At 49.0% G+C, this 23,026-nt stretch overlaps 9 protein-coding genes across 9 annotated transcripts; 6 read left to right on the forward strand and 3 right to left on the reverse strand.

Moving 5' to 3' along the window:
* The first annotated feature begins 96 nt into the window (after window positions 1-96).
* On the forward strand, window positions 97-4,615 carry ASPWEDRAFT_43117 (chromatin-binding protein RAD9). Its single transcript, XM_040835955.1, has one exon. It carries the CDS (start codon window positions 242-244, stop codon window positions 4,598-4,600), a length of 4,359 nt encoding a protein of 1,452 aa, XP_040686740.1. The 5' UTR covers window positions 97-241; the 3' UTR covers window positions 4,601-4,615.
* Window positions 4,612-5,953, reverse strand: ASPWEDRAFT_43119 (mitochondrial 54S ribosomal protein bL27m). The gene has a single exon (XM_040835956.1). It carries the CDS (start codon window positions 5,861-5,863, stop codon window positions 5,030-5,032), a length of 834 nt encoding a protein of 277 aa, XP_040686741.1. The 5' UTR covers window positions 5,864-5,953; the 3' UTR covers window positions 4,612-5,029.
* A 164-nt stretch (window positions 5,954-6,117) lies between these two features.
* Window positions 6,118-8,763, forward strand: ASPWEDRAFT_30176 (scramblase family protein; the record flags this gene model as incomplete). Its single annotated transcript, XM_040833372.1, has 5 exons — window positions 6,118-6,292; window positions 6,366-6,485; window positions 7,007-7,406; window positions 7,466-7,637; window positions 7,699-8,763. The coding sequence occupies 5 exons, from the start codon at window positions 6,118-6,120 to the stop codon at window positions 8,761-8,763; spliced, it is 1,932 nt and encodes a 643-aa protein (XP_040686742.1).
* Window positions 8,764-9,293: 530 nt separating this feature from the next.
* Window positions 9,294-9,886, forward strand: ASPWEDRAFT_174493 (E2 ubiquitin-conjugating protein UBC7; the record flags this gene model as incomplete). Its single annotated transcript, XM_040831232.1, has 2 exons — window positions 9,294-9,540; window positions 9,633-9,886. 2 exons carry the CDS (start codon window positions 9,294-9,296, stop codon window positions 9,884-9,886), a joined length of 501 nt encoding a protein of 166 aa, XP_040686743.1.
* Window positions 9,887-10,174: 288 nt separating this feature from the next.
* On the reverse strand, window positions 10,175-11,880 carry ASPWEDRAFT_53113 (putative meiosis-specific topoisomerase Spo11; the record flags this gene model as incomplete). Its single annotated transcript, XM_040837832.1, has 8 exons — window positions 10,175-10,660; window positions 10,713-10,784; window positions 10,832-10,912; window positions 10,967-11,053; window positions 11,112-11,220; window positions 11,269-11,335; window positions 11,397-11,610; window positions 11,800-11,880. The coding sequence occupies 8 exons, from the start codon at window positions 11,878-11,880 to the stop codon at window positions 10,175-10,177; spliced, it is 1,197 nt and encodes a 398-aa protein (XP_040686744.1).
* A 623-nt stretch (window positions 11,881-12,503) lies between these two features.
* ASPWEDRAFT_53114 (uncharacterized protein) lies at window positions 12,504-16,875 on the forward strand (the record flags this gene model as incomplete). The annotated part of the gene is made up of 6 exons (XM_040837833.1): window positions 12,504-12,710; window positions 12,759-13,222; window positions 13,277-14,722; window positions 14,776-14,860; window positions 15,396-16,244; window positions 16,297-16,875. 6 exons carry the CDS (start codon window positions 12,504-12,506, stop codon window positions 16,873-16,875), a joined length of 3,630 nt encoding a protein of 1,209 aa, XP_040686745.1.
* A 1,340-nt stretch (window positions 16,876-18,215) lies between these two features.
* On the reverse strand, window positions 18,216-19,367 carry ASPWEDRAFT_30181 (PQ-loop repeat-containing protein; the record flags this gene model as incomplete). The annotated part of the gene is made up of 2 exons (XM_040833373.1): window positions 18,216-19,272; window positions 19,324-19,367. 2 exons carry the CDS (start codon window positions 19,365-19,367, stop codon window positions 18,216-18,218), a joined length of 1,101 nt encoding a protein of 366 aa, XP_040686746.1.
* Window positions 19,368-20,074: 707 nt separating this feature from the next.
* Window positions 20,075-21,220, forward strand: ASPWEDRAFT_115235 (putative SIR2 family histone deacetylase; the record flags this gene model as incomplete). Its single annotated transcript, XM_040828566.1, has 1 exon — window positions 20,075-21,220. The coding sequence occupies one exon, from the start codon at window positions 20,075-20,077 to the stop codon at window positions 21,218-21,220; it is 1,146 nt and encodes a 381-aa protein (XP_040686747.1).
* A 488-nt stretch (window positions 21,221-21,708) lies between these two features.
* On the forward strand, window positions 21,709-22,847 carry ASPWEDRAFT_116424 (cyclin-dependent serine/threonine-protein kinase phoA; the record flags this gene model as incomplete). The annotated part of the gene is made up of 3 exons (XM_040828656.1): window positions 21,709-21,753; window positions 21,825-21,848; window positions 21,936-22,847. The coding sequence occupies 3 exons, from the start codon at window positions 21,709-21,711 to the stop codon at window positions 22,845-22,847; spliced, it is 981 nt and encodes a 326-aa protein (XP_040686748.1).
* Between the last annotated feature and the right edge of the window lie 179 nt (window positions 22,848-23,026).

Consider the following 23,026-nt stretch of genomic DNA (forward strand, 5'->3'; position numbering starts at 1 on the left):
TTACTCAAGCCCTCACGTGATGGACGCGTTTCGCGTTTTCCGGTTCAGTGATGAGGACATGGCTGGTAACCCCTATGTGCAGGCTAGAATCCCGTGGGACAAAGGACTGAAGCATCTGAACAATGCGGTCATTATATTTCTGTGCATTGAGAATTGCAGATGATTGGTGCAGCTATGGACACGCAAGATGACAGCATCGACATCGCGAAGGTGCAACGCGTCGTGCTGGGGCTAGTAAGTGATGACCCTGGGTGGCGTTTCTGATCTTCATCATACTAACACTCACTCCCATCGATCTTGTCAGGAGACTGAACCATCCCAGTCGATCATAAATTATATTGAGTCTACTGAAAGCACGTCTGAGGCGACCGAACTTTCAAAAGCAAACCGGAACAACCAGCATTCTTCAGATGAGAGTGTGTCGGCCACTGGCCAATCCCTGCCGAAATCCTCCACCCCATCACACTCTCAAAATCCTTCTCATGGGCAGCATGCTACAAGCTCGATAAATGAGAAGCATTCGCCTGCTGGATCCGATCGACCAATAACCACTCTCTTGCCACAATCTGGAAAGATGGGCTCTGCCGATTCCGTCCCGTCGGACACCCAGGTCATTTCCCAGACGGTGTTTGACAATATCATAAAACAGAACAAAGACGCCCCGGATGTTGGGTTTGGCAATGTCGGGGATCGAGGTACAATTATGACGCTGCATGAGGGGGATAGTGGGCATATCGACCTGTTGGCTGGATTCGACAGTGCTCCTGCGGATGCCATGAATACGGAAGACAATGAAAACGAGGATCAAAGCAGCCCCAAACTCGGAGAATCATCTCCAATGCACTATCAGCCAAATCTTTTCCCTGAGTCTCAACGGTTTTTAAGCAAGACTCCGGCCACCGCAGTGAAGCAGGGCCATCCTGAGGGGTTCTCGTCTGTTACCCCCTGTGCATCTCGAAATCCTCTCACGGCGAGTATAGAGTCGAGTGGTGGCATAATGGCTCTCAGCCAGGTCTTCAGGGCAACACAGGCTCCATCCTCCCCTCTGGTCAACCATCAGCAGTCAGATCCAATGTCCGATCGGCCGTCGCCCAATTTGCCTATTCAAAGCCATCCGCTAGCCACAGCCCTTTCCTCGCCGTTCAATCACATAGCAGCTACATTCCCTCGGGATTCATCAGAGTCACAAATGAACTACATCACAATGAAGGAATCACAGGCACAGAGGGATAAAATCCTTGGGGAGCGGATGACGCGCTCTGTGGACTATATCAACTCGGAGGATCATAGTGACAGTGAATTCAACAAAGACTCTAGCTTTGTAGAGCGCCTGCGCCGCCAAAAAGCGATCGATGAGGAGACTTCGGCACAATTTGCAGGTCTAACTGCACCAGCAAGGCCTTCGAGTCGATCTAGCAAACAAGCAGAAAAGCAAAGGACTTCCCCGGTCGATAATTTAGCAACAAGGAATTTTGAAGATACTTCTGTGGCCCCTGCTTTAGATGACGAGACAACATCCGCTTTTCAAAATGCAGCTACAAGTGAAGAAGAGACAGAGCAAGAGGATATAGATCAACATATCCCCCAGTCACAGGAACCTCATTCCTCTGTCGAGGACAAGGAGAACTACAACGGCCCACCTGCACCGGCTATTGTCGCTGCGACTAACGCACATGATCGCCTTTCTCAGGCTCTTGCTCTGCAAGAGAGTCCGTCTCGTCACAACAGAGCGTCGTCGAAACAGCCCGGGGTTTTTCGCCGTCATTCTCGAAGTCCCACCCGGGATGAAATCGATGGAACTGCAAGATCATCACAAATACTAATTGTGAAAGATTCTCAGCAATCTCCGCGACCGAATGATGAGGGTAATGATGAAGGAAATCGAGCAAACCAACACTGGGAACAAGATCTCCCACGAAACCCCAGTGGAACCCATGTGGAACCCTCTTCTGAATTAGAGAAGGTCGCATCCTCGCCTATGACCAAGCGACCACTACGATCATCACCACCTGCAGCCCCTCAGCGAATCCCACTGTTTTCGCAGCTTCAAGATAACCAACCTATTATGCGGACCCGGTCACTCTCAGTCAGTTCACATGGCTCTTCAAGCCAGCTCCCCAAGGTTTCATCCGCCCCTGATGGCGGTCGAGCTCAGTCTAGTTACCCTGTTACCGAAAGGCCTTTAGGGGCCGGTGGAAGACGGTTAGGGTTTGATTCTAGGGAAAAGTCGTCATCAGTGCCGTCTCGTATTGCTGAAACACCTGTTTCTCAGCGCCCAAGAGGTTTTGGGGATGTGATATCGGCCACCAGCATCCCGGAGACCAGCCCAAACCGTTCGCAAAACCCATCCTGGACTGGTGAAAATTGTGACACAATGAACCAAGATGACGATGACTTGCTGCCTCTCTACTCAGCGGACCATGGACGTGCTAGCCAGTCTCGCCCTTCAGGTTCAGGGAGTTCGTCTCCCGCTAAAGCCCCCTCAAAGATACTTTCCAGCCCTAGCGGTAAACAGTGTCGAAGGCTGACTGAGATTGCTGGCGACCTCTCTCCTCAAGCTGGTACCGGCTATTTTGAGGGTGACATTGGTATTCTGACCGCGGATGATCGAGAGTTCAGTTCTGTTGTTTCAATGTCCCCAAACCCCCCAAGAAAAAAGCGACGCGGAAATGATGGAAAGAACATATATGCCTCCGACCCAATACTTCCGGTTACCCCTCGCTCGACCACATCTCAATTCGTCAACCCGCAGGCAATTTATCCAGGGCGAGAAGAGCCGCGGCGTACAGAGTCGATGGTTGGTGGAGGAACCGCTTTCCAAAGACGATTTAAACCTTCCAGACGAGTGGAGACCGTATGGGAAGTTGATGAGACACCTGAAATCCATGTTTCGCGCACTGCCAGGTCCAGGAAACTGGCAAGGGCTCGCCATCATGAACGACAATCTAATCAAGTCCAAAAGTCTGGAAATGATTCCACTCCACAACCTGCTGTTGTCCATAATGGGCAGGAATTGGCTCAGGACATTGCTTCTGCAGGAGACAAAGAAAACGCCAACACTGAGCCACATGAAGACCCTATAGAGGATATTCCTGTCAAAGTCAAACGATCTTCAGCCTCTGATAACATCAAGATCGCACTAAATCAAGTCCTTGCTCCTTGGAGTGGAAAGAAACGCGTATATTGCCCTGCAACTTGCCTTGGAACGCCAATTGGGGTCTCACAGTCGCGTTACCTGGTCAAATTCGAGGATAGTGATCCGGTTGAAGTGCCTATTGGTGGTGTGAAGAGGCTGGAACTGCGTGTTGGCGATAGCGTCAAAGTAGACATGCCTAATTTCCCGAAGGCTCCGCATGTTATCCGGGGCTTTGATGATAAGCTCAGCGAGGGTGATTTATGCGATTCAGTTACCGGGTTACCCAAAATGACTGATATTTATGGTCATCTTATTGTGATCTTGGAGCCAAAGCAACGAAAGAGTCTCCCGAATGGAGGCATAGTGACATCCGGGAGTGTTTTCAAAGTCCCTATCTCAAGCATCTATCTGGATACTATCTTGTGGAATCAGTTAAAAGACCGAACATTCACATATGACTCAGAAACCGTGCAATCAGAAAGCAGACTTCAGACACCATCCAACAGACATTCTACTCCGGCCTCTCCGGGCACCCGACTCTCCCGCAGTATTCACTATTATAGCGGTATCTTTGCCGGCATGGTGTTTGCAGTCACATACTCAGGCAACGACGAAGCCAAGTCTCGCATAACGAAACTTATTCTGGACAACGATGGACGTATTTTGACTGATGGTTTCAATGAGCTGTTTGAATTCCCATCGAACGTTCCATTTGCCAGCCCGACAAAGTTACCAGATTCGGGTGCAACTGGAACCACGGGAGGCTTGCGTCTGACTAGGAGTGCGGAAGAAGTGGGATTCGCGTGTCTCATCGCCGACCAACATTCTCGTCGCGAGAAATATATGCAAGCTTTGGCTCTCAATCTCCCTTGCCTCTCGCCTCGCTGGGTAGAAGACTGTGTCGCCCAGAACCGGATCTTGGACTGGGAGATGTATCTGCTTCCTGCCGGAGAATCAATGTATCTCCACGGAGCGACAAAGTCCCGAATGCTTACACCCAACCCACCTACAACTGCACGGTTGTCTGAAACAATTTCTGGCAGGCCAAATCTTCTGAATAGACAGTCGGTGTTACTTGTTATGGGCCGTGGAAAACAAGATGATAAGAAGAAAGCGTATGTCTTCCTAACATATGCTCTAGGCGCTTCTAGGGTAGAACGTGTGCCCGATCTAGAGTCGGCCAAAGAAATCCTTGATCGGCAAAAGGAGGCCGGCGTCACAAATGGTTGGGACTGGGTCTACGTGCATGGCTATGATGAGGACGCCGTTAGGTCTTTATTGCTCGGGGCCCAAATGGCGGGTTCGAAGAAGGCCCAGTCATCCCGGGGGTCAAAAAAGCGCAAGAGAGATGAGCTCATGGGTTCCATTAATGGCAATGATGTTGGCTTGGATAAAAGTGTTCAAGTTGTGGGCAATGAGTTCGTCGTTCAGAGCTTAATATTGGGAAGGCTATTCGAAGCATAATGCCTTCCCCTTTTTTTTTTTTTTTTTTTTTTTTTCATTTGTTTGTTTATCCCGCCTGAGGCCAGTGGCCATTCATCTGTCTTGAAATGGTTGATGAAAGGCGCATATGGGGCTATTGAATGTGAATCAGTCTCCCCCCCAACACTATGTATACGGCGAAATATGGAAGATACCCCTTCTTTTTGTTCTATTATTTTTCTGAGTAGCTGTGGTGTATTTAAAAGTACCATGTTCACACATCTGGATTTCTCAAAAGTGCTCAATACAACAGTATCTACATCAAATTCCATGGTAGTCTAAGGCATAATACAGTCAGGAAGGGATTGATAATTGCAGTCATCTTTCTATAATACAAAGAAACACCTTGGAAAACCGTCATATCGCCACACAAACAAAGGTAGATAAATAGAAAAACAATACATGTATCGATTAGCGACCACCCTTGGCCTTCTTCGAGCCCTTCTTCTTGTTCTTCAGGCTCTTCATCTGGGCAGCCCGGTCAGCCCTAGCCTGTCTCTTTCTCCAGGCCATCCAGCGGTTCTTGCTGTTGTACTCCTTGGCAGTGATACCAGCCTTCTCGGCGGCCCGACCAATTTGCCAGTTTGCCTCACGGTACATGTATCCGGGTCGTAGCTGGGAGCCAGTGCTGGCATCCTCGGCCCCAACGCTAGAGACCATTGTGCCTTCTTCAGTGACAGAGGCGACCAAATCGGACTGAGCAGGAGCCTCGGCGGATTCAAAAACTCGGTGAACAGCGACTCGGTTCAACTTTCGCCTAGTGGGTGCGTTTCGGGGTGTGGGCAGCTTTCCTTCCTTTTCGAAGCAAATACCAATGTACTTTCGGTCCGAGTGCCGTTCAGGGTCGAGGTAGTAGCGGACATAGCCAGCCTCGGTGGCATAGATGGTGTGGTCACGGCCCATTGCACAGTTTTCGCCGGGGAACCATTTTGATCCACGCTGTCGGAAGATGATGCAGCCGGGGACGACGTACTCTCCGCCTGTTCTCTTCGCTCCGAGACGTTTTCCGGCTGGATCCCGGGAGTGTCTGTTTGCGGTACCTTGCGAGGCGTGAGAAGCGTGTCGGACCTGGGAGAGAGAAAGGAGAGTGGGGAGCGAGGTGGTCGATTTGGAGATGGGAGAGGGCGCGGAGAGGGTTCGTTGGAGGACGGATTGCGGCCGGTAGAGCTGCTGCGAGGCGCGGAGGGAGGGAGCAAAGGATCTCTCCAACACCCGGAAGGGTGCCAATAGCCTGGGCTGTAACATATTCTTCCGCTTTCAACCGATAATTCCCCTCAGTCCAGGCGATGGGGTTATGGCAACCTTTGACGATGGAGAATGATTGAAGCCGAAGGGGAACTTTTTTCGGCCGCAGTTGACGATCTTGGCGGGTGGTCACGTGCCACCACGATAGTTGGCTTCATCGTTGGAAACAAACACGACGACATCATGATTTGCCAATTGACAGTGCAACTCGGAAGACCATATTTGACCAGCAAAGAGCTGTCATTTGTTTCAATATGCATTTTTCCTGGATCAAGTCCCTCTGGGCTCTCTTTTTAATGGTCTCTGTCGCGCAGGCCCAATTCCAGTTCTTCGAGCATATGTTTGGAGGTGGCAATCAACAGGAACAGCAGCGCCAGGCTCAGAATTCGCCCAGTGACAGCTCACGGTATCAGAGGTCCTGGGAATCCTGTGAGTATTCGTGTTTATTTCCAAGCTCTATGCCTTGTAATCTCCAGAATATTGGCTAATACGGCTGCCATAGCACAATGCAACAAATATCTATGCCCTGGAATCCTGGCTTGCGTCGATTTCCCTCATCACTGTCCTTGCCCACATCCCGACGTGGAAGAAAAGGTTGAATTGGGCGAAGGAAGTGCCATCTGTGTGTCCAAGGGAGGATATAAAGAGGGCGAGGCGTCGCGGAAAATCGAATTGGCTCGGAAGGGTCTCCTGTAATGGAGTGTGACTTTCTCTCTTATTCCTTCTTTCCTTCTAAATGAAGCGACTGATGGATTATTTCTTGGGTATTGCATATATATTCCTGACAAAATGAGGAGTTGAAATGTTGTCGAAGCGTTACGGAGTATACCATAAAATGCTGTATTATCAGACGAATTTCTAGGTAGTTTCAATTTCCATCACTTCGAACTATTCAAGCATTATAATCTATAAGAATCGAAGCGAAATAGTCCCTTCTGGCTATACGTAAAGATGGCATTACCATCGTTCAATGCTGATTCTTTATCTCCGCTTAACCCCTCGGCGAAGAACTTCGTCATGTCTGCCGGCGCCGCCACTGTGACGATCGTTCATCCATCAATCATTCTCCGTTGTCCTTTGCGGAATACTCAAACTCCCCATTAAAATCATTTTATCTTTACGGTATCTAAAACTATTCCATAGCTTTCCAAGGCTACATCTATCTTCCCATGTGGAGCGCAAGACTCCAACCACCGGCTCTCCGGTGGATTCGAGCTCCCGGTCGAGCTCTCTCCAGCTCGTTCACCAGAGGTCGGATCAGCCCTCGGGGTCCTCGTAATAGTATTCGAAGACCAGAGCGCATTGCGCCGAAACAGAGCGACGCGGCACAACAGCAACAGCAACAGTCAGAATACCCATCGCATCCGGAGACGAACAACCCCAGCAGTCCGAACTACGATCCCTCTCAGAACTCTCTCCTCGCTCCCGTTCATATACCAGAAGATCCAAATGCTGTGCTCAAGGAGACCCATCCTGCGATGGGTATATTGGCAAATTCAGGGTTGGTTGTACAGAGGCAATTGGAGTTGATGAATGTGATGATGTGAGTTATTTCTGCCAAATGATTGTCGCTTCATACACTAACGAGGTTTTTTATTGTAGCGGTTTCGAACAAGCCAATAAGTATGTGATTATGGACGCGAATGGGAACCATGTTGGATACATGGCTGAGCAGGAGAAGAGCATGGCCAGTGTTATGGCTCGACAGTGGTTCCGCACCCACCGAAGCTTTGTGACGCATGTATTTGATCGACATGAAAATGAAGTGCTCCGGGTAGGTTTATTTTTGATCTTCGAGATAAGTGCATCGCGATAGTTAGTTGCTGACAACATAGTTCCACCGCCCATTCTCATGGATCAACTCCCGTATTCGAGTGTACGACCCTCTCGACCTCGCCAGGAGTGCCTATTCGTCATCGACCGCTCTGCAAGGAGTTTCTAAGGGGTCTCTAGTTCAGGCTAATGGCGATTCAAATGCCAGAGTCTCGCCGCTTGGATTCGATGAAATGCGCGTGATTGGAGAGGCCCAGCAACAGTGGGCTCCATTGCGACGGAAGTACAACCTTTTCAACTTTCATCACTCCCCAAACCCAGCGACAGAAATGGGGACAGAGCGGTTACCGCTTTCAGAGTCTGGCTTGTCTGAGTCTCAGCAGATGCAGTTGACTCGGTCGCAGAAAGACGGCCAAAATCTTGGGGAATTCGCGCAGTTCGCCTACGTGGACGAGCCTGTCTTGTCGTGGGACTTTTCGCTTCGTTCAGCCAATAATCAACTGATCGGATCAGTAAATCGTGATTTTGCTGGCTTCGCTCGTGAGCTTTTCACGGATACTGGTGTTTATGCGCTGCGCATGGATTCCGCTGGTCTTGTCCCCGGGGAGACACCAACCGCGCCTAACAATGCCGTTCCTGGCATGACGCTCGATCAACGTGCCGTGATGCTGGCTACCGCTGTCAGTGTTGACTTTGATTACTTTAGCCGCCACAGTGGCTCGGGAGGATTCGGCTTCATGCCTATGTGGTTCCCTGGCATGGGCGGCGAAGCAGCAGCTGGTGGTGCTGCGGCTGGTGAAGCCGGGGCCGTAGGCGACGCTGCCGCAGGGACCGTTGGCAGGGCTGGAGCCGGTGGCATGACTGAAGGCATGACCGCTGGTGTTGCTGGCGCCGGTGCAATGGCAGGCTACGACGCGATGCACAGAGGAATGACCAGTGATAGCCCTCAGGCCCCACCGGTAGACCAACAATCACCACCAGCCCCAGGTCAACCTGATCCTTACCAGACTGGCTGGCCTGAGGAGCGGATGGAAGATCCCTGGGGTCAGCGATCCAATGACCCATGGGGCGCAGAAGAACTGGGAGATGAAGGAGAAGGCGGAGGTGACGATTTTGACTGGTTCTGATGCACTTGTATAGGGTTGTTCTTATAGCGGGTGTTGTTTTATGTACGATAAAAAAAGACTGGCGTTGCTATAGCATAGACTCTGGGACTCCTACACTCAATACTATATGTCATTTGAATAATTTTGTTGTCAATTTATGCCAATCTCGTGATGCTGCATAACTCACTCTAAATAATGAGACAGACTCACGGCCCGAACCCTCGGAAGTTGAAGAAACACAGTCTCAGACAGAGTTTCTTTCCTTCTCGCATCTTTCATCCCAGTGGCGACATTTCATATTTAAATTTCCGCTTCTCCTTTATTTTTATTTTATTTTATTTTTCAGAATATTCCGACCATCTATTCTGTCTTGTCCTGGAGGTTCGCCATCAACAACCCCTCATCTCGCAGAAGTTCAACTTCCCCGCCACATTCACCGCTCGGTTTTCTCCGCAACCATCATCAATCGCCGACTCGATACACCAACGTCATAAAGGAATTGGTGCCTTTTCTTCTCTATACGCCATAAGAAGAAAATAAATAAAGCCAACATGTCATCCGTTGCACAAAAGCGTCTTTTCCACGAGTACAAGAATCTGTCCACAAACCCACCTGACGGCATTACCGCCGGCCCAGTCACGGAAGATGACATGTACCATTGGGAAGCTCTCATCCAAGGACCCGAAGGCACGCCGTTCGAAGGTGGTATATTCGCAGCTGAGCTCAAGTTTCCCAGAGATTATCCGTTGAGTCCTCCGACCATGAAGTTTGTTGGGGGTGGGGTTTGGCATCCTAATGGTGAGTTGTCTTTGATTTGGTTCTTTTTCCACGTTCACTCCGCTGGGATGATTTTTTTTTGGGGGGCTGATGATTGTTTTATTTGACTGTAGTCTATCCCAACGGAACAGTTTGCATCTCTATTCTTCATCCCCCTGGTGATGACCCGAACCATTACGAGCATGCGTCGGAGCGGTGGTCGCCTATTCAGAGCGTGGAGAAGATTTTGATTTCCGTCATGAGCATGTTGGCTGAGCCAAACGATGAGAGCCCGGCTAATGTCGAGGCGGCCAAGATGTGGAGAGAGCGGAGAAATGAATATGAGAAGAAGGTTCGGGATGAAGTTAGGAAGGGATTGGGCTTGTGAGATGACCTTTACATGGGAGAGAAAATGTGCTGTTACAAAGCATAGCATAGCTGCATTGTCGTTGATCGACGATGGCACAAACCTGGGTTATTGGCGTCTGTGGTGCGTTTAGATTTCTCTTCTCTTCTTCTCTTTGTCCATTGTTACACAATACAAGTTTCACGTCCATCCTTTCTTTCTTTCTTTCTTTCTTTCTTTCTTTCTTTCTTTCTTTCTTTCTTTCTTTCTTTCTTTCTTTCTTTCTTTCTTTCTTTCTTTCTTTTCAAGAGAGACTATGCCACACTGATCTCAAAAGGGCCTATTATCATTCAGTAAATCGGTCATTTTTCGATCAATCCACCCTTCAAGTCCACCATTTCGATCATATACGATCTCAGTCTCTGCCTTCAAATTCAACATGAGCATCTGCTGCAACTCCACGCGCCATTCCTGCTCCGGTCCGTCCACTGCCAAAATAGGGCTGTTGTTCAACATGGAAACAATCTTCCTTCTGTCCCTGGTTGTCAGCCGAATGAGGGCATCGTCACCAAGAGGATCAGCACCTGCCGCGACGTCTGATGTGCGAAGACCCAGCCAGTGTAATTTGGGAATGTTTAACTTTGCATTCTCGTGCGCATATGCCATGGAGCCGTATTTATATGTCGACATGATAGCCATTCCATCAGGGTCACTGTCAACAAGAGCATAGAAACACGGAGCAGGTCGCAAATGGGAGCTTTTTTCGAACAGGAGACGAGCAAAGGCTCTTGTGCAAAGGTCGGGGTACCCTTTACCCTAAGGGTATTGTTGGTTATTAGGTTCATGCTCCGGTTAGAGACAGACTCACGGTGATCATGATTCCTTTTCCTACAGCAGCCTTAGTGTGATAGTTGCTTCTTGCAAGTCGACGGTAGACTGCCTGCTGACACATGAGTTCGAATTGAGCGTCAAGAGGCAGATTCGTACCTCTTTTTCCAGTATCAAAACCCATTCAATTTCGGATATGTCAATTTCCTCGATGTATTCTGCTCTTGGGATTAAGGAATCCTATTTGCCCCGTCAATTTATCCACGATAACGAACCCTAACCAGACTGGCTTACCTGTGTGGATAATCGGGCATCTAGTATATCGTGTGATTTCGTTTTCAAACAGTAGTATCCCGCAACGAGTCCTTTTGCAGCTGCTTCCTTTGGGTGGTTGTCTAGTTAGCTATCATCAAATCGTCCCATGCAGGTAATGCTTTACCACGTTTAGCGCTGTCCGATCCACCCCAATTGTGTGAGCAATGTCATCAACAACAGTATCAACCACTCTTTGTGAACCGAAGCAGGCCGGATCGGTGTAATATATATCTCTTTGAATGATTTAGCAGTGGAATGGTATCCGTGAATTATCCGTAAACCTTTTGGAGATCATCAATCCTGTCTGAACGGCTTCAGCAATGGCTGCAAGGATCCGAAATGCGATAGCTATCACAACACCAGCCAATATTAGCAGCATCTGATATACATAGCTAGCATGTACACATACTGAACCTCCACGCTTCGTGTGCGTCCTGTCCGGGCCAAGTGTAAGTCGTCTGATTCTCCGTCTCAGTTGTCTCGAGGGCACCATTATCGGGATTGATGAAGAAAGACGCTTGTTTAGATCGCCGTTTCAAGGTAATAGATGGATGACCTTCGGGGGATGTCATCTCATCGAGAGCTGCCGCAAGTGTATCGTCGATATAATTTTGAACGAGTCTCTTGGGGGATTGTTGCCCAGGGTAACCTCTTGAATACCCTGAGGCCAGTGTAGAGCTGTCTGATAAATCTGCCATGATGAGATATTGATGGAAATGCAAGGTGATTTGATGGGCAGAGATGGATGAGAGAGATGAGAAGGTAGGGTGGTTTTCTGGGGGATGGGTCCATGAAGTTCCCAACTCGACTACCATTGAGACTACAGGCTCAACAAGATTTCCCATCGCTTTTCTACGGGACACTTGATTCAGCGATGAGTTTTCTTGGCTCATGATGGCTGATTCAGTATAATTCTACAATAGTCATTCTTATCTAGGCCAAGGCTCAGAAGGACAACGACTAGTTTACCTGGCTAGTAACAAATCGATCTCGAAATATATCCGGAAGTCGAACCCAAAGACACGAAGATCGATTGTTCTAGAATTCGTAGCCATCCCAAGAAAGCGGCTACAGGCATCAGATTCATACATTATGCTGTACCCCATATGTACAACCGTTGAGATGGCAGGGAAGAGCAATAGACGTGCATATATAGACCTGGTCGTCTGGAAAGGCTTAAGTCAGCGCTAGGCCCAACATCCATGATTTATTGTATAGCAATCGCATCATCAACCAAGCCATATAAAGTTTAGCTTCTCATGAATCAAAGTATAAATATATTCTTTATTCTTCTTGCAAAGTCGTGGATGATCGTGATCGTTTGGTGCTTCTTATAATTCCGCCGATCACTGCCCCTGGATGACTAAGCGTCCGGGGAAAGTTGTTCGAATCCAGGCATCTGCAATACATTTTGTCTGTCGTGCGCTCTGAATACCTTTCAATATTTGTCCCTGGAGCGATTTTAACGCTTGCTCACTGACAAACGATATATCCACATCGTATTCTTAGATAGATGATGGCGGGCGATCATATTGGACCGTGGAGAACGGACGCTCAAGGCCATCTGGCTTCCGACGCCGAAGGAAATGCCAAAACAGACTACTCACGGTGGAGGTTACTGGACGATCGTGGCCGCCAGACATGGCAATATCTTGAATCTGACGAGGAAAATCTAAAATGGCCTCAGTCAATCGCTGACAAGCATTTTCTTGGTCTTCCATTGGTAAATTTCTACCCCTGCAACTGTCGTGACGTTCCTAACTCCGTCTAGGGGCTTCCGGACCTGCCCACTCCCAAAACCCCATTGCAATGCGCAGAAAATGGCTTGGAGTTTTTCTCCAAATTGCAGCTACCGCCTGGAAATTGGGCGTGCGAGTATGGCGGTCCAATGTTCTTGCTGCCAGGACTTATCATCACCTACTATGTGACTAACACCCCCATTCCACCGGAGTATGCGACAGAGATCAAACGTTATCTCTTTGCTCGTCAGCACCCGGAGGATGGTGGCTGGGGCCTCCATATTGAGGCTCACAGTTCTGTCTTTGGCACATCGATGAACTACGTCACATTGCGTCTAGTCGGCGTCAGTGAGGATCATCCTCGTATGATCAAAGCCCGAGGACTTTTGCACAAGTTTGGCGGTGCGGTCTACGGGCCTCATTGGGCTAAGTTCTGGCTCAGTGTTCTTGGTGTAATGGAATGGGACTGTGTCAATCCTGTCCCTCCCGAACTCTGGTTTGTATTTCCCTTGTTCGCTTATGTACCTTAAAAGCGCTAACCAGGCTCAAGGCTGATTCCCGACTGGGTTCCCTTTGCCCCCTGGCGCTGGTGGATTCACATGCGCCAGGTATTCTTGCCGATGTCGTATCTTTGGTCTAAGAAGTTCACCTATCCATTGGATTCGCTCACCAAACAGATTCGACAGGAGTTGTACACAGAACCATATGACTCGATCAACTTTTCAGCACACCGAAACTCTATCCACAAGGCGGATAACTACTACCCTAAAACCTCTCTGTTGAACCTGGCCAATCAGCTTATGGTTGGATTATGGATCCCATACTTCCGAGTTTCCCCTGTGGTGAAGCGCGCGGAAGAATGGACCTGGGAATTAATTCAGATGGAGGATGAGAATACCGATTATGCTGGTTTGGGACCCGTCAGCAACCCAATGAACATGGTTGCTTGTTATCACCATGATGGCCCAGATAGTTATTCAGTCCGCCGTCATCGCGAGCGTCTCCACGACTACATGTGGATGAAGAACGAGGGCATGTTGATGAATGGTACCAACGGTGTTCAGGTATGGGACACAGCATTTATCACGCAGGCTATCGTTGTTGCCGGTTTTGCAGATGACCCCAAGTGGCGTCCAATGCTCACCAAGGCCTTGGAATTCCTTGAAGATCATCAACTGCGGGAAAATGTTCCTGAGCAAGAGAAGTGCTACCGCCAGCACCGAAAAGGCGCATGGCCATTCAGCAACAAGACGCAGGGATACACGGTTAGTGACTGCACGGCAGAAGGCTTGCGGTCCACCATCCAGCTTCAAGAGATGCACAATTACCCCCAGCTGATCTCTGTAGAGCGCTTGAAGGACAGTGTGGATTGTTTGCTGCTCATGCAGAATCCTTCTGGTGGATTTACCGAGTACGAAACTACCCGTGGCTCTACGAAGCTTGAGTGGCTCAACGCTGCCGAGGTATTTGGTGGGATCATGATCGGTTACGACTACCCAGAGTGTACCACTGCCTCTGTTACTGCGCTTTCTCTATTCAGCAAGTTCTACCCCAACTATCGTGCCGCCGAAATCAAAGCCACCAAGGATAGGGCTGTGAGGTATATCAAGCGCGTGCAAAGATCGGATGGAAGCTGGTACGGAGCATGGGGTATCTGTTTTACCTATGCTGCAATGTTTGCCTTGGAGAGTTTAGCCAGTATTGGCGAGACCTACGAGACTAGTGACTATGCCCGCCGTGGCTGTGAGTTCCTCATCTCGAAGCAAAAGGAAGACGGAGGCTGGGGTGAATCCTACCTTAGCAGTGAAAAGCACGTCTATGTACAGCATGAAAAGTCACAAGTGACTCAGACAGCGTGGTCGTGTCTTGCGTTGATGGAGGCCGGATACCCAGACAAGGAGCCTCTCCGGAAGGCCATGAAGCTGCTGATGTCGCGACAGCAGCCCAATGGAGAGTGGTTGCAAGAATCCATTGAGGGTGTTTTCAATCAATCATGGTGAGTGCAAACTTTGAGTTTCTATTATAAGAATCGCTGGCTGACTTGAGCAGTATGATTTCGTATCCTAACTACAAATTCTACTGGCCTATTCGGGCGTTGGGTCTTTACAGCAGAAAGTTCGGCAATGAAGAGTTGGTATGAGGAAGTACCTCCAACAACTTGTGGCCTTGATGGTGACTGGTAATTGTACCTTTCTTGGATGATTGAGAAAAGAGGCGCCTATGAATATCCTTGGTTTTGCATCATAGGGTGTTCTGATCTGCATCGAATGGTTTGGGAGTTCCCTATTAATTTGTCTGTAACAACATGATTCCATATAATTAATTATAAATCCAAGGGTAAAAAGTTCAAAGAATTAATAGAAGTCTTCATTTCCTTCCCCTATTTTCATTGTTGAATCATTGAATGAATTTATGATCGTCATTGCTTGGAGTTGGAGAGCTACCTGGTCACGTGGTATCCCCGCAGTCTCCAAAAAGAAGGTCATAGAACAATCCAAACAAATCATTCGATGCTGCTTCAAAATAACACAGTCTAGGGTCTATCAAGCTTACTTTCGAAAACAATCTACCTCTCCAAAAGCCAGCCGGTGTTCCTCTTGCTTATTCGGCATTTATAGGCCTTGCAGCACATTTCCCGCTGCGGAGTACACTCCCTATCGGGTTCTGAGGAAATCACTCCAAGACTTGACGATATGAACGCGGCAGCGCAGGGCGACAATGCCCTTGCCAATTCAGACTTCCCAAGCGCCATTCGGCACTTTACCCAGGCCCTGATCGAGCTCCCTCGCGCCCCAACCTACTACATCAAACGATCGACCGCCCACACCCGCCTCAAGCCTGCAAATGGAGGACCGAACTCGCACGCTGCTCTCCGCGATGCCGAAATTGCCCTTGCCCTTGCGCAGGAACGTGGGAAACGTGAAATAATCTTATCTGCCCAGATGAGACGTGGGGTGGCGCTGTTCCAGCTCGAGAGATTTGGAGATGCGGGGTTTGTGTTCGACACTATCAGGGCGAAGACTACTACGGCGGAGAGTGAGGGTCAGGATAAATCTGAGAAAGTGAAGAATGCTATGGCTGGTGGGGGTTCTGCCTCTGCGAAGAAGGGCTATGAGCAGGAGCTGCCTATCTGGACGTTGAAGTTGAAGGGGAAGTTGAACAAATTGGCTGAAGGGGATGAAAAGGCTACTGTCAATGTCGTTGAATATCCTTCGGATACCAAGATACCGAGCGAGAAGGATCTCAAGAAGCAATTGGAGGCACTCAAGGCGGGAAATACGGCAGGGATTCCAGAGGATGACAAGACACAAAGCCAGGCTGAGGTGGATGCTTCGACTGAGAAAGCTTCGGAGAGTAAGGCTGGTGCTGGGAGTGCACCCTCCGCTGCCCCATCTGCTTCTCCTGCACCTGAAAAGGTCCGGCATGAATGGTATCAATCGCACGACTCCGTTGTGGTGACACTATATGTCAAGGGAGTACAGAAGGACAAAGTGGACATTGATCTGAAGGGTGATTCAGTATGTTGAAAACTTCTTCTGTTTATTGAATACAAGCTAACATTATCAAAAGGTTGCTCTTCAATTCCCACTTCCATCTGGCGCAGACTACGACTTTACTCTTGACCCTCTGTTCGCCCCGGTTGACCCATCGTCGTCAAAGGTGTCCGTCATGTCTACGAAAATCGAAATTGTGCTGCGTAAACAAATCCCGGGACAGAAATGGGGTGCACTGGAATCCTCCTCGACCGGCGTCAAGCTTGCAGACCGACAAGCCGTTACAGGTGCCACGCCCGCGCCTGATGGACCTTCTTACCCGACATCGTCTCGCCATGGAGCCAAAGACTGGGATAAGCTAGCCTCGACCCTCACAGCGAAGAAATCCAAGGATTCCGAGAAGAAGGGCAAGGAGAAGAAAACCAACCAGGGAGAGGACAATGGAAACGAATCCGACGGTGCAGAATCCGTCGACTCTGATTATGGCGGTGGTGATCCTGTCGATGCATTTTTCAAGAGGCTGTATGCAGGAGCTGACCCGGACACCCGCCGCGCCATGATGAAGAGCTATGTTGAGAGCCAAGGAACCTCTCTGAGTACCAACTGGGGAGAGGTAGGCTCTGGGAAAGTGGAGCCTCGCCCTCCCAGTGAATGATTTCGATTGGAATAGGGATACTCAGATGATTTGGGAGGTAATCGTCAGCGGAGTTTATCGGTCGATTGCATCTAGCGGGTGTTTTTGCTCGGGGTGTAGTTTATCGTCTTTTAGTACTAATGATTCACGCAAGTTCCGTGTATCTATCATGGGTTGAATTAGAACAAGATACCTTTTCAACGCGATTGATATTACCATTTCTGAATAACTGCAGATAATAGAAATGACAGGCTGCATTACCCATTCCATTTGGCCTCCGTGGAAACCCTGTGGACACCCAACTACACCAATTTCAAGGCCCAGACAAGGCTTTGAGACTCTAAGACACTCATATTCAGTATATTCCACATTCACATCATACAGCAATCAAGACTCACAGGCAATCGACACCCCAGCCGATTTAAATTTGATGGAGCTGTCTGAATTCTCAAACTTGACATAGACCGTCACCACAATCCCTCTCGAAGAGTAAAAGGTCGCCTGTCTGCCCAATTCAAGTCTGAACGAATTCCCCTTTTGGAGATTGGACTTTTTGAAGACCTCGTTAGCAGAGTTGATGGCAACCCCATCCACCCGCGCCGTCTGCGAGGAAAAGACACACCCACCGCCGTCACCTTGGAGTTGTTCCTTGGTCTTATGATACAGACAAACAACCACAACACGTTCAGGTACCTGATGACTGCCCCAAGCCTGGAGGTTCTGGATGAATGGTGGAGAGCCATATCAAGCAAAGACTTTGGCTTCACTCGAATCACCTCGGAGTTAAGAGAGTCCTGCCGCCGGTCACTACCACAAAGCATCTATGCTTCGCGCAAGGGCCGTTCTCGCTCCTGTATCCGAAACAAGGACAAGACGCTATATGGAAAGGGGATGAAAGGTGACGACCAGGTCTAGATCCTTGTCAACTCGATTTGCTCGCCTCAGCGGGTTTTTTTATTCGCAGGCTAGGGTGGTATTTTTGGTTGTCAGTGGCCATTCTGACTTCTTTTCGTTCAGCGATCTGAAAAGTGGCTTCGTGGCCGAGGAAAATGGGATTGGTCCAGTAGATGCTGGTGCATGACTGGGCATATGCTGCATTGTGGATCAGGGTCTGGCTGAGTGCATAAATACTACTGAACTGCTGTCTAACAGAGTGACGCGCAGAAATACATAGTGCTATGATAGACTCAGCCAGCCTTTTTATTGCAAAATGGTCATGTGGTGTTGATACTGAGAGTAAATTGTCATGATGGTATACTCATAAGTGCATATATGGAAATCAACCAACAAGTATTCAGCCTATCCAATCTGCTCCAATGCTTGAATATAGCTGAGACTATATACATACTTTGTCATATTTCCTAGCTGGCAATTGCACTCCCATTATCCTTGTACAAGAAGAACTGTACAAAAATCACCATGTCAAGTAGCAGCGTCCCAAAGCTCCCAATCAACCAGGATAGATTCACAAGGATATATTTCCCATATAGTGCCGCCGCTTCTCCAAGCTGGCAGTGTCCCGCATGCTTCTTGTGCAAGTCACCTTCGCATGCAGGCGTGTAAGCCAGAATAGAGAAGACGTAAGTCAGGTTCCCGAGACATGCAAAGATGAAAAACAGCAACGAGACCCCCTCTGTGGACTTGCGTCGGAAATTGAGAAGAATTTGGGGCAAACGAGAGCCAAGGTAAAGGACGGCGCAGAGATAGCCGAATATTTGGCCCGGGGCGCTAAATTCGACGCCAGTGTCGTCACTATTGTCGGGTTGATGCCTGCCTTTTGATTGACTGACGTACCAGCCCAGAAAACCAGCAATGCACACGAGCACAATGGCGGACGTATTGAAAATGACGGCTTGAACGGTAGATATTCTTGCTGTAGGCCGGGTTTCCTTGGTGGTTGTGTCAACAAAAGGTGTTGCAGGCGACAAGTGTGTTCCGTCTACGGACGAGTGGAGTATATCACGAATTGATGCTCCCGAATGTCTTCTATGGCCCGGTGGGTGAGATGACGAGGTAGATGTCGGCTGGCCATTCCAGGACTGGTCCTGGGCGTAGCTCTGGTGGGAATGGCCATCTTGCTTTGGGGACAAAAGGGAAGTTCGCTCTGTTGATTTGGCGGCATTGTCTTCTACATCCTGATGTGTGGGAGTCGCAGGAACAGACACTTCGTCTCGCAGCGTAAAACCCCGATAGTAGAAACATTGGCCTAAAAGCACGATGTCGGCGAGTGTGTAGTATACAGCAAGGATGGTCATAGTCGGCAAGACGCCTTGCAAGACGGATCCCAGGATATTGAATATATCACCAGCCAGCCAGATGACGAGGAAAACAAGGGAGAGACCCTCGGCCGAGCCACGGCGGAAATTTTCAATGATTTGCGGAGAAAAAACGACGACCCAGCAAGCGATTGAGATGGATCTGTAGGATTAGCACAATACTAAAATGAGCGAAGATGGAGCAAAAACTCACCCGCAGATCCCACTCAACGCTTCCAGGCCAACTTGGGGGAACATATTCAAGAGGATGGATTGAATTGGAAGAAATTCCTGTTCAGCTTCCGGTTCAGATGTTTTGTATTAAATCTCCCCGATAGATAAGAAAAAAAAACCAGGTTCAAGCGTGATATAATGTGAGGTTGATAGTGGTGGATGAAGGATCTGCTAAATGACGTTCGGCAACGCTGGGAGATGACGTGCGGACCCGGGGAACAGCTTCTAGAGCATGAATTGACGAGGACATCTTTGGTCGTGGCGTGTGTACCTTATTTGCTGGATATATATCATATAATATTATAAGAGAGTATCGGGAATGAGACGACTTTCAATGATCTTGTAGATTTGCTGCTTTGAAGCTATTCGAGTCTCATTTTACATGCAGCTAAGCTTAACTGCAGCTTATGCCGATCTGCCCTAGGAGAAATAAAAGCTCCTAGTTCGCATAGTTCAAGCATTAAATTCGTGCTTTGATATATTCTTCTAAGTGTATCAGAGCTACATGCATAGAATAAAACTTGTCTCAAAATGATATTTCTACATATCTTGCATTCTTGCCTCAATAATGCCTGTCGATTCCATACAGCACAAGTCATGTGACTGCTGATTAATTGTGGAATCCTGATTTCTCTCGTCAACTCGACCTGAACTTATCAAGTTGCAACAAGTCTGAGACTGTCTCAATCATCCTCTTCTTTCTATCATCATTGGCTAATGATGCGTCGTCAATGACGAAGCCGGCGATCCGAATCCCATACACCGGCCTATTGCCCTCGCCGATAATTGCGCCCCCATCAGCAGGCACAGTCTCCGGTGCTATCGAAGCGATTTCGTCCTTTCTGACAGCCCCTCCATCTCCATATCTACGCGGAGTCGATGTCGGGAGACACTCACAGACCGTCCTGCTGACAGGTGCCGGGATTTCGGTCGCATCTGGGTTGTCCGACTATCGAGGCGAGAATGGCACCTACGTCACGAACAAGTCTTATCGACCGATATACTTCCATGAATTTTTGGCACAGCATGAATCGCGTAAGAGATATTGGGCCCGCAGCTTTGTTGGATGGCCCGGGCTACTGAAAGCGAAGCCGAATTCTACGCATTGGGCGATTCGAGATCTTGGTGTAAAAGGCTACCTCAGTTCCGTGGTGACGCAGAATGTTGACTCTTTTCATCACGTCGCCCATCCAGGGCTTCCCACCCTTGAACTCCATGGCTACCTGAGGTCTGTGGTCTGTATTAACTGTCGGAATCAATTCTCGCGAGCCGAATTCCAGAACTCGCTGGAGAAGCTGAATCCCGCGTGGGCGGAATTTTTGGCAAGAATGATTGACAGTGGGGCTCTTGACACGGATAATCCTCAGGAACAGCGGAAGAAGGGCCTGAAGCTCAACCCGGATGGTGATGTCGACCTTGCAGAGGCCCCCTATTCCACTTTCAGGTATCCGTCCTGTCCAACATGTCTTGAGAAGCCTCCTCGACTCCGAGACGGCACACAGTCAAGGGTCGAAGTAGAGAATGATGGTGCATGGTTGCCCGCCTCCAATGCCGGAATCCTAAAGCCTGCAGTCATCATGTTTGGAGAAAACATTGACCCAGCCGTGAAGGACGAGGCCGAGGAGGCGATTGATGACGCCGGCAGGCTACTTGTCCTTGGTAGTAGCTTGGCAACATACTCCGCATGGCGGCTGGTGGAAAGAGCTTATAAGAGAGGCATGCCCATTGGCATCATCAATGTTGGGGGTGTTCGAAACGAATCAGTCATTTTTGGGGGGGGCGTTGGCCAGGACAGTAATATATCTGAGAATGTCCGGTGCAGCCTGAAATCCGAATCGATCCTGCCTCATATTGCATCACAGCTGCCATCGATATAGATAGATTTACGATATATTGGATTGCATATAAATACAAAGCATATAATTTGTTCAAAGTTCATGCCTAATGCTAATATGGCTGAACATACCAGAATCCTAACTCATCTCTCCACATCTAGTAGCAATTTAATTTAATGATACACACTTTACTCCAATATAAATAAAAGGCAAAGGATAAAAATAAGTAGACGCCTCTTCTTCAATAAAGTTCTAGACGCGCTGGTGGATAATCCAACCTCCACCGAACCGAAAGGTCGAAACGCTCGCAGGGGCCGCGCGGGGCTCAGATTTCAGACCCGGCAGGATCCATCGACATGGACAGTCGGAGCTTAAGAACATCAAGAGATCCTGTGTTACAGCCTCACGCCCGCTCGTCATCTCTGCAGGTTGCTTCTTCTCTTGTCGCTCCTGGCTCGTTCCTTTTCAACCCGCTTACAAAAACCCCACCTCGACCTTCGTCAGCCTCGCAGCGAGGAGCATCGCAGACCATGGACAAGGCACAACAACCCAGCTCGTTCCAGCAGCTGGAAAAGGTGTGTAGCTCTGTGTTATTTGCTCTACAGAGACGAAAGAACGATGTCTAATCCTTATCCTATTCTTCTAGCTCGGAGAAGGCACCTACGCCACCGTACGTTTTCATCCCCTCTCGTTTTCTCCCCGTTGTTGTTTCCTCCCCCCCCGGCTTGGTCGGTTCGCTGAGACAAATCATACATAGGTGTTCAAAGGACGGAATCGTCAGACCGGTGAACTGGTCGCTTTGAAAGAAATCCATCTCGATTCGGAGGAAGGGACACCGTCGACCGCCATCCGTGAGATCTCGTTGATGAAAGAGCTCAAACACGAGAGCATTGTCTCGCTTCACGATGTGATTCACACGGAGAACAAGCTGATGCTTGTTTTTGAATTTATGGATAAGGACCTGAAGAAATACATGGACACCCGGAGCGAGCGTGGGCAGCTGGATCCTGCTACGATCAAGTCGTTCATGCACCAGCTTCTCAAGGGTATTGCGTTCTGCCACGAGAACCGTGTTCTCCACCGCGATCTGAAGCCTCAGAACCTTTTGATCAACAAGAAGGGCCAGCTTAAGCTAGGAGATTTTGGTCTGGCCCGTGCCTTTGGTATCCCCGTCAACACCTTCTCGAATGAAGTCGTGACTCTATGGTACCGAGCCCCGGACGTCCTCCTAGGAAGTCGGACATACAACACAAGTATCGACATCTGGTCCGCGGGTTGTATCATGGCGGAGATGTACACGGGACGACCTTTGTTCCCCGGTACGACCAATGAGGATCAACTGCAGAAGATCTTCCGTCTCATGGGGACACCATCAGAGCGCTCATGGCTGGGTATCTCGCAGCTTCCGGAGTACAAGCCGAATTTCCACGTGTGGCCAACGCAGGACCTGGGGCTCATTCTCCCACAGATTGACCCCCTTGGTTTGGATTTGCTGAACCGCATGCTTCAGCTACGACCGGAGATGCGCATCAGTGCAGCCGATGCCCTGCAGCACCCTTGGTTCCATGACCTTCCTCAACTACAGGCGCAGTTGCAGCAACAGCAACAACACCAGCAGCAGATGGCTGGTGCGTACGGAGGAATGGTGGCACCGCAGCAGGCATACTAGACCGCGATGCTTGTTCTTTGTCCTATCCGAAGAGCATGACGAGATGACGAGGTTCGGTTTTAGAATCGGGAGAGCATGGCGTTATACCCGAAGAAGGATTCTAAATTAATCATGGCTGATAAATTGTTTTTTTTTCTTTTGTTGTTGTCTTTTGGCTTGCATGATTTTCCCTTGTTTGA

The sequence above is a fragment of the Aspergillus wentii genome (genome assembly GCF_001890725.1).
Source record: "Aspergillus wentii DTO 134E9 unplaced genomic scaffold ASPWEscaffold_6, whole genome shotgun sequence".
Lineage (NCBI taxonomy): Eukaryota > Fungi > Ascomycota > Eurotiomycetes > Eurotiales > Aspergillaceae > Aspergillus > Aspergillus wentii.

Bases quoted from the DNA above. Each gene is read 5' to 3' on its own strand.
- ASPWEDRAFT_43117 (XM_040835955.1), top strand. From the start codon at position 242: ATGACCCTGGGTGGCGTTTCTGATCTTCATCATACTAACACTCACTCC.
- ASPWEDRAFT_43119 (XM_040835956.1), bottom strand. From the start codon at position 5,863: ATGTTACAGCCCAGGCTATTGGCACCCTTCCGGGTGTTGGAGAGATCC.